Source organism: Macaca thibetana, chromosome 9 (assembly GCF_024542745.1).
Source record: "Macaca thibetana thibetana isolate TM-01 chromosome 9, ASM2454274v1, whole genome shotgun sequence".
NCBI classification, from domain to species: Eukaryota; Metazoa; Chordata; class Mammalia; order Primates; family Cercopithecidae; genus Macaca; species Macaca thibetana.
In genome coordinates this window covers 92,256,334-92,265,854 of record NC_065586.1, presented here as the reverse complement: position 1 = coordinate 92,265,854, position 9,521 = coordinate 92,256,334, and the positions used below count along the sequence as shown (strand labels likewise).

The 9,521-nt window shown below is 43.2% G+C and overlaps 1 protein-coding gene across 1 annotated transcript in view; it reads left to right on the top strand.

The window, feature by feature from the left end:
• Positions 1-2,627: 2,627 nt before the first annotated feature.
• BLNK (B cell linker) overlaps positions 2,628-9,521 on the top strand; it is an 80,084-nt gene continuing 73,190 nt past the window's right edge. Inside the window, exon 1 of the mRNA XM_050802907.1 lies at positions 2,628-2,882. Within this exon, the coding sequence (XP_050658864.1) occupies positions 2,836-2,882 (47 nt within the window). The 5' untranslated portion in view covers positions 2,628-2,835. The remainder of the gene's footprint in view (positions 2,883-9,521) is intronic.

Here is a 9,521-nt window from a genome sequence, read left to right as displayed (position 1 = left end):
TTATAAGTTACCAGCTAAGACTTGGTATCATCAGTTTCCATCTTTGCTTTAACCTTCTTGGTTATCCAGTTATGGGGGCCTGTCATTTGTATTTTAACTTTCATTTATGGTGCATTTGTCACATAAAAGCTTAAATTTATATATATCTAGATTTATCGCATTTTTCCTTTTTGTGTTTTGCTTAAAAAGGTTTTCCCTGGCCATGCGCGGTGGCTCACGCCTGTAATCCCAGCACTTTGGGAGGCCGAGGCAGGTGAATCATGAAGTCTGGAGATTGAGACCATCCTGGCTAACACGGTGAAATCCCGTCTCTACTAAAAACTACAAAAAATTAGCCAGGCGTGGTAGTGGGTGTTTGTAGTCCCAGCTACTCGGGAGGCTGAGGCAGGAGAATGGCATGAACCAGGGAGGCGGAGCTTGCAGTGAGCCAAGATTGCACCATTGCACTCCAGCCTGGGTGACAGAGTGAGATTTCGTCTCAAAAAGAAAAAAAAAAAGGTTTTCCCCACTTCAAAATTAGAGTCAAATAATTTAAAATTTTCATTTAGTCATGGAGCAACTTAGAAGCCAAAGCAGTTGTGGCAGGCCTGGAACATTAGGCTGTCACACTGCACTTCACATGGGGCAAAATGTCCAGTCTGGAAACACAGTCTCTCATTTTCATCATGTTAGACTAAATACAGTAAAAAGAAGAAAGACAAGTGGCTGTAAAAAGAAAAAGCAGAAGTGTAACCTTTGCCTCTGGTCTTTTTCTCTGGGGAAATATGAAGTTGTCAGCCAGGTGTTGAGCAAAGTTGTTGGTGGAGAGAAAAGTCAAGTGACTTATGGGGTGCATTTTACAATAATTCAGAAAAGAACGAGCTGACTATTATCATCTTATTCAGTGAAGCCTGAATTTCCTGATCTTTGATGACATCGTCTGTGCCTCTACCATCCTAGTCTACTTGTTTCTTTCAGTTAGGAACTATGGGAGAGCAGGAGGCAGGGTCTAGAGCTCCTTCAGGATGCACTACAAGAAAATTGAGCAGCCAGATGGGGGAAAATGAATGATGGCAGGAGACAAACACTTGCATTTTTCTCATGCAACATTGTCTGCTCTCTTGCTGGCCTGGCCAAGTCAGTGGCCTGGCCAAGCAGAAGGGCCCCACCCTTCAACAGCTCTGAAGATTCTGCTCCTAAACATCTGGTCAAACCAGAAATTCATAGGCAGTGATGAATGTGAATAATCAAGGTTACCTGGAGAAAGACAGAACATCCATTTGTGCAAAGAAGAGGCACAGGAGGGAAGAAATCCATCCATGGTTTCCACCTCTGCCATTGCCACTCTTCCTTCTCCTCCTCCTCCTCTGTCTCCTCCTCCTCTGCTTCTTCCTCCTCCTCCTCCTCCTCTTCCTCCACCTCCTTTCCCTTTTCTGTCTTCTCCTCTTTCTCCACTGTCTTCAGTCAGATCTTGGGTCTACAACAGGAGAGGTAACTGAGAGCCCTTTACTTTGTCCTGCTGTGTATTCTTCTGACCCAGGAGAAGACTGGTTCCCTTGATAAATGTTGGAAATGTGTACTTTATTCCACAAGAGTGAGCAGGGCATTCTCGATGGCTGCAAAAAAGTATGTCCAGGAACAAAAAGTTCCTCCCATTTTCTTCCTCCCTGACCCTAGACTGCAGGCTGCTCTTTAAACAACAGATAAATCAGCATGTTTCAGATTAGGCAGAAGGAAATGTCAAGTCTTCCAGGAGGGAAGTAGAGTTCTCTGAATACGTTCAGCCCCTACAGGTATGGTTCCCTCCTCCCAACCTCACCCCACCTGTCTGAGCTTGAGATGGCCTCGTGTCTGGCGTGTCACTGGCTGTGATGAGCAAGCGGTGGACAGGACAGGAAGAGGCAAATGCAAGGAGGGGAGTGGCATTCTGCTTTTAGGACTTCAGAATGGCCTGATGTAGGAATTGCACTGTTGTGAAACTGTTAGATTTGTTCTCATCTGACTTTTGGGTACATCCTGGTTTGTTTGAAAGCATCTGGCTATCGGCAAGGTAACTCCTGACTCTACCAGGCAATAAGGAGGCTGCACATCTTACGACAGAGTTCATCTCCCCTTTCCTGGGTCACCCATCCCTACCCGCAGATGAACAGAGAATTGCCCATCCCATTTTAAATAGAGCTCCAGAAAAAGAGAGACTCTAATTCTCCGAGTAAACTGTTACCACCATGTCACTGCCGCCCTAATATTTATTTTTAAACATATTGCTCGCATCAGGGGCGGGGAGGGAAAAGCACAAAAATGTCATTTTTATATAATGGTTCTATAAGTAGAAAAAGCTTATCCATGACTTTATGCAAATAAGCAGAAAGTCTCCAAGAGAGGTTCAGATGGACTTGATTACTCTGCTTTTCCTTGAGCCCAGGAAGTTCCCAGTTATAGCATGCACCTGCTGGAAACAGACTAGATGTGTTTGGGACAAACAGGAAGTAGTGACCAGCCAGAAACTTGTCCCAACCTTGTTACAAATCTGATTGTAAAAGAAAGCAGCTGGAAAGAAATTTGCATGCCCAGTAGGTTTCACTATTAAAGTTTACAGAACGTGGAGTAATCATCAAGCTGGCTGGCTATCCAGATCACATGATTATGTAGAAACATGAAACTTGACTATGTGCTCGGGCAAGTTTTACTTCTCCCTAGAGCAGGGGTGTTTGCCAGCAGCCTGCACTCTCAGAAGTCAGACTTGAGTGGCCGGAACCCTTGAGACCAGAGGCTTACCATGCTGCTCCTTAGGAGGGCCAGGAACTGCTGACGTGACCACTGGACACTTATTCGTGTCTCTTACAATTACCAAACAGAATGGACAAGCTTAATAAAATAACCGTCCCCGCCAGTCAGAAGTTGAGGTAAGATTTTCCCCACCCAATACTTACCCTTCTTCATCTCCTTTTTTTTCCCCCAATGCTCTTATGGCATCTCAGAAATACTGAAATCCTGGAATGCTTTGCTAGTTTCCAGTGGGTGGCACTTACTATAGGGAAGTGGACTGAGCTTTTAGGGAAAGCATTGGGTGGCACTTGCTATAGGGAAGTGGACTGAGTTCTCAAAGAAATGTGTAGGAACAAGAGAGACTTGCTTTAGCTACCTCTTACAATAAAGTATGAAGCTCTGGAAAGATAATAAAACAGAAATACCAAGGGCTTAGATTCTACTGAAGGTCAACGTTCAGAGTCTGAGTGCAACCAACTTTTCTAAGGAAGGGTTTCTCTAAACTGAGTCCTCACCCATTTTATTGCAGGTTACTATTTAATTTTAAGGATAGCTATAATCATTTGTTATTCATTGTTTTATTGTCTCATTTATTTTGTGGGTGTATATTACAAGTGTGTTTGGGGGGATTAGATCTGTCATTCCAACACCCTCATGTCAACGTAACAATGATCTATAACAAGCCTCTTAAAAAGGAATAAACCAGAAGCGGCCCCACAGGCATGAGTCAAGGAGCTATGGAAAAGACAACTTCCCCAAATTTTGCTTTTGAAGGTCGTCTTTTTGTCTCATTGTAATGGCATCATGGCTTTCAGAGACTGGAACTTTTAAAGTTCAGGGAGTGGGGTTTTTTCCCCACATTTTTTAACAGTTTTTTAAAAATTATTATTATACTTTTAAGTTCTGGGGTACATGTGCAGAAGGTGCAGGTTTATTACATAGGTATACATGTCCCATGGTGGTTTGCTGCACCCATCAACCCGTCATCTACATTCAGTATTTCTCCTAATGCTCTCCCTCCCCTGGCCCCCAACTCCCTGACAGGCCCCGGTGTGTGATGTTCCCCTCCATTCAGGGAGTGTTTTCTATTCTGACTACATATCGGAACTGAGCCAAATGTTCAGGGGGTGATGTGACACGTGTAGCAGACAAGTAATCCCAGATAACAAGGAGCCAGAGAATTGAAGCTTTTGAGACAATATTTAAGAGAAAGTCTGGAATTGGCAGAGGGACAGCCCTTCACACTAGAATACAGGTCTTATGCCTAGGAGGTGCTTGGTAAAAGGTAATGTGATATGCACCAATGATCTGGGATCAGCAGTATCAACTGCATTCAACCATTTCAAGAACATGCTGTTGAGTTCTGCTGTGTGATCAGCACTGACGGGACAGGAAGGCACCTCATTCTTGCCCTTGGTCTCAAATAGCTACACCCTCATAAGGGGCAGGGATGATACAATAGAAGCTGTAAGTGACTGAAGGAATGTAAGAAGAGAATTAGAGTAGCAGGAGGAGGTTTCATAGAGAAGATAATTTAAGAGGTAGGCTTTGAGAGGTGGGTAAAATTATAAAATACTGGAGAATTGGAGGAAACATGTATGTGCTGGGAGGGAGGAAATACAGAGGCTGTCACTCAAAGCTTAACACACATACGGTCCATTTGTGGGATGGTGAGGAAAGTTTTCTGTCTAGCGGAAACTATAGAGTAGGGCATGTAGGACCTGAAGGTCCTGGTATAATTGGACACATAGGGCGGGTCCAGGTTGCAAAGGGTGGTGAGGGCCCTAACCATAGGGAGTGTTGGAGAACAGGTTATGCTGTTAGTGATGTCATGACAGCAGGCTTAAAGGAGTCTGGTAGGATGTGTTGGAGTGAGAGGGACACTGGAGGCAGGGATCTGTTGGGAGGGAGGAGCGCTTAAGTAACCCAAGCATCCAGGGCTGTAGGTCTGGACTTGGGGCACAGCAGTGAGAAGGAAGAGGGAAAGAGAGGGAAGAAAGACGTGGCAAAGAAACTAATGAATGAACAGGAGGATTCCAAATGTTTTTTTCAGACATATATCATAATGTAGAACTATACAGAGACGTATTCTCTTTCAGGGAATCCAGATGGGAATTTAAGTAAAGGTGCTAGAACTTAAATCATTTTATGATTCCTCCCTTTGGGACAAAGTCCAGCTTGATCACAGAGCAGCTGATGGGCAATATACAACCATAGATTATGGAATAGAAAACCAAAATTATACCACGGATAATCATATACTACACTCATCTGCTTACATAAAAGTAACTTTTTTCCCACTTGATCACTCAGTTGTCTTTATAGAATCATCACGTTGTGATAAAATGTACCCTGCTGACGTGGAACTTTTCAAAGAAATGAAATTGTAAATTAAATGGGCTCGAAGCACCATCTTAACTCTTTTCCATAATTAGATAGCTGGGATGCTGAGCAGTTAATAGATGAAATACTTGCCTCCTGTGATTTGTGTCCTCTATCCTGACTGGTTGACATCAATTCTGGAGGTTGATTAACAACATAATTATTTGGCACCAGACGACAGCAAAAGTGGACAGTTATGTTTATACTCTTAGGCTTAGGTGAGAATTTGCTCAAATTCTTAGCCACAAAAATAGAAAGACAGTGAGTGTTCATCCAGGGAACTGAAAGGAATGACCTTGATCCAGGGAGTATATTCCCAGGACTGAAAAGAAAGTAGAGAAGAAGGAATTACTAGAAGGTGAGGGGAAGCAGAGTCATCCAAGGAAAGGAGGTCATGCAGGATTGGAAGGAGACAAGGAATTCTCAAAATGAAGGAGAAAGGGAATGTTCTAGATGAACCCATTTGGGGATGGGTCATCACCTTGAGAGTTTCTGCTGTATCAGAATAGAGATAGGCGAGATGGCTAAGTTGCTTGTGACCACAGAGAGGTGTGAGCACAGATTCTCATGTTTTTGCTCCCACCGAGGCACTGCTACAGTAGGCTTCTCTGTTAGTTGGAGTCCATAGACACTCAGAGTCTCTTAGTTGATTCCTAGCCATGATTTTCCCTTAATTGTATGAGGTAAAGATATCATCAGAAACCCGGCTAGACCTGGGTTCTCAATCGTTCCACAGTAAACATTCCTATGATCATAAAAATTTCACCCTTCTAGGGGAACATTTCAAAATTTACAATCCTGAATCACTTTGCAAATATCCCTTTTCAAATTAGTAAAACTAACTTGAAAATGAAATGTTTAGTTTTTAATAATCTCCCAATTGACTCATCATCTGTGCTTGTGTATTTTTCTTTGTAGCATAAACAAACACGTACCTGCCCATTTTTACAACTAGAAAAGGTCTTTGACACAAGTGTGGTCAAATTGGGTCTCCCCAGTTATCTTATTGGTTAAAGAGTATGGCATTTTTCCGTTAGAAAAATCAAGGTTTATGTGATTTTAGGCAAGATTGCCTAATCTCCTTGGTTTCCTCACTTGTAAGATAAAGACAATAATAACAGTACCAACGTCATAGGGCTATTGTAAGGTTTAAACAAATTTTTCTGTGAAGCAACTGGCATATAGTGATTATTGGATTTTTAAAATAGTAGCTATTAATATCATTACTGTTGTTATTCTAATTCTATAGCTGTATAATTGATTTTCTGAAGATAAACAGGGACTTTCCATTGATCCCTGATAAGTTTCATGTTGGTTCAATTTCTTCTTTCTAGCTATGTTGACTATTTTGTCTATTGATTCTGACATCTGTGACACTTGGCTTTGCATGGACTGCAGATGTGACAAACATTCCTTCTCTGCCTTCATCTAAGTGACTAATAATGTTAAGCATGACAGAGCCCTACCGTGGGTGTCTGGGTCTTCCTGGTAGGGGTCTCACTGAGACCCTATTTGATGGATTCTGAGACATGCCTTCTCTTCTCAGGGCTTGGAGTTTTCAACTAGAATTTTTAGTTCCTTGATTTTTCTGGTTCAGTTCTTCAGAAACAAATTCACCTTCTTTTCACCTTTCCACAACTAGCTGCCTCTCAGATCCTCCCTGTTTTGGTCGATGGTATCCTCATCAGCCCTCACACTGACTCACCCTTCCCTCTCCACCTCAACTGACACCCACTCACCTACCACACCCTGCAGGTTTTCTTTATGGCTTTTCCATATATGCCTTTTCTTTCCTTTTCTTCTACAACATCCAGGATAGGTTCTCAGCTCCCCCATGTACCCTACGTTTGTTTGGTTCAAACTACAAAATGAGAACATTTCCCAAAGTCCCTCTCAGTTCTGATGCTATGATCCTTTAAGCACAGAGACCACGTTTGACATATGTTACATTCTCAAAGGCTATCATTTTATCTCAGGACTTTCAGGAAATATTTCTTGATACATTTAGAAGGACCATGTCATTGGGGCCCAACAGGGCTGATTCTAATGGCCAGTTACTAGCTATAAATCCTGAAGCCATTCAGTTTCTCTGCACCTCAGTTTTCCCAGCTGTCAAACGAAACTAGAGATGCCTTCCTCACAGGCTTGTGTGAAGACCAAGTGAGACAACATGGACTGAAGTTCCCAGAAGAGTATTTGCCACTTAGTCAGTACACCAAGTCAATAAAAAGCAAACACAACCACCAGTACCTCAACCCACCCATGCTGAGTGGCCATCTGCTATCTCTCTTCTTCTTCATGTATGTGGTTCCAACTCCTTTTAATTGGGGTGGCAAGCAGAGTGGGGAGCTGCAGTCAGGAGGCACAGCATCTAGTGGTGGAGATTAGATCCACTTCCTGGACAGTTCGGTTTCCCATCCTCCTCACACTGCCTACCTGCTTCCTGTTGGCTGAGAGGCCACTCAACTGGGCCATCTTGCACCATACCGATTGATGGACTACCCAGAGCAGCTGGAAAGGGTTCTTTCTTCCTGTGGGCAAGCCGCATGGGAGCCACGTTGCCAGAAACTGGCTTAGTGCGAGTGGACTTCAGAGTCATCAGTCAAGAAAACGCAAGGCAACTTCCTCACCCACTCCGGGCATGGCTATGTCAGGAAAACCCTAAACCAGAGTCCACATGTCCGAGGAACCTCTCTTCTGGACCCAATGATTGTGTACCATGGCTGAACCACACCTTTCTCTTCACATAACATGTTTCCAAATGGACTATGATACAATCAATTAGGTTTCCAAGGACGAAATCACAGTTATTTTCCAGCCCTGCCTCCTAGATTACTGGATTGAAGGGCACTGGGCTTGTGCCAAACTCTTCAGGCACATGTTTACAGATGAGCTCTTGTTTTCTCCCTACAGATGATTTAACCCCATCTGTTCTTTGGAGAATTTATCAGTTTGGTTCATTTTCAAATAAGGCCTTACATGAGTAAGAAAAAAAGGGAGACAGAAATTAAAGGATAGCTTGTTCTAGGGAAATGAAAACACTTGGCTTTCTTTGGCTTCTTAATAGACTCCACAGAAGCATTCTTCCCCAGCCTCCCGCAAGATACAGTTGGATCATTTCGATCAATGGTTCTCCATCAGGGACAATTTTGTCTCCTAGGGAACATTTGGTTGTCACAACTGGGGAGTGTTACAGACACTAGTAGTTAGCCCCCAAGGATGCTGCTAAACATCCTACATTGTACAGGGCAGTCTCCACAACAAAGAATCAGCTGGCCCAAAATGTCCATAGTGCCACTGCTGAGAAACCCCGAGTCAGACTAAGTAGAATGTTCTCTTCAGAACAGTAAGCAAATATTCATTTCTATTTGCTTATAGTGACAATATGTATTTAAAGTTCAGAATAGGCAATACACATCTTTGCCATTGTTGTGGTCTTCGCTCACATCACACTGGGTTTCCTGTCTGGGATGGTTTGGGTGAGGGAGTGCCTAGAGGAGGGGCAATAAATCCTTAGGCCTGCATTTCAATTTGTTGTTCCTTTTAAAAAGTTGTGTCAAACAAAACTAGATCCCATGAACTATATGCACCACTGAGGTATAAGTTGCTCTCTCCTGGGTAGAAAAGTGAGAGTAGGAAAAGATTTCCAGACATAAGATCATCTTGGAATAAATAGTCTGTTTCCACTTCTTCAAGTAGACTGAGCAAATCTTGAGTGGAAATTCTTAATGTTGAGGTAAAAAGCATATTATGTGATAACACAGCCATTAAGAAATTCAAGGGCTGGTGAGTCTGATCCAGTGGTCAAATTCTGGCTGGGTATAGTGAGTCATGCCTGTAATCCCAGCACCTTAGGAGGCTGAGGCAGGAGGATTGCTTGGAGCCAGAAGTTCAAGACCAGCCGGGTCAACATAACAAGACACCCATCTCTACCAAAAAAAAAAAATTAACAGTCTGGTGGCATGTGTCTGTAGTCCCAGCTACTTAGGAGGCTGAGATGGGAGGATGGCCCAGGAGGCTGAGGTTGCAATGAGCCAAGATCGTGCCACTGCACTACAGCCTGGTGAAAGAATGAGACCATGTCTCAATAACAATAATAATAATAAGGCCAAATTCTGGACAGAGGTGCACACACTGTGCTTGTCCTGTAGCAGAATACGTTGCCTGAAGACATTGGATAAAAGACAAAGCAGCTGGTGGAGGAGAGATGAAATCCGTTTGCTTGTCCATCCTTTAATCTTCCTGGTTATATATGAAAATTCGGTGGCAGTGTCCAAGAGGCATGTATTTGGAATAATTCTTCCATGAGCTGGGTGAGTTTCTGGAGCAGGATTCACCCTGTCTTGTCTGGTCTCCCTGTGGCCAGTGTGTATATATTTTTTTGAAACTGATGG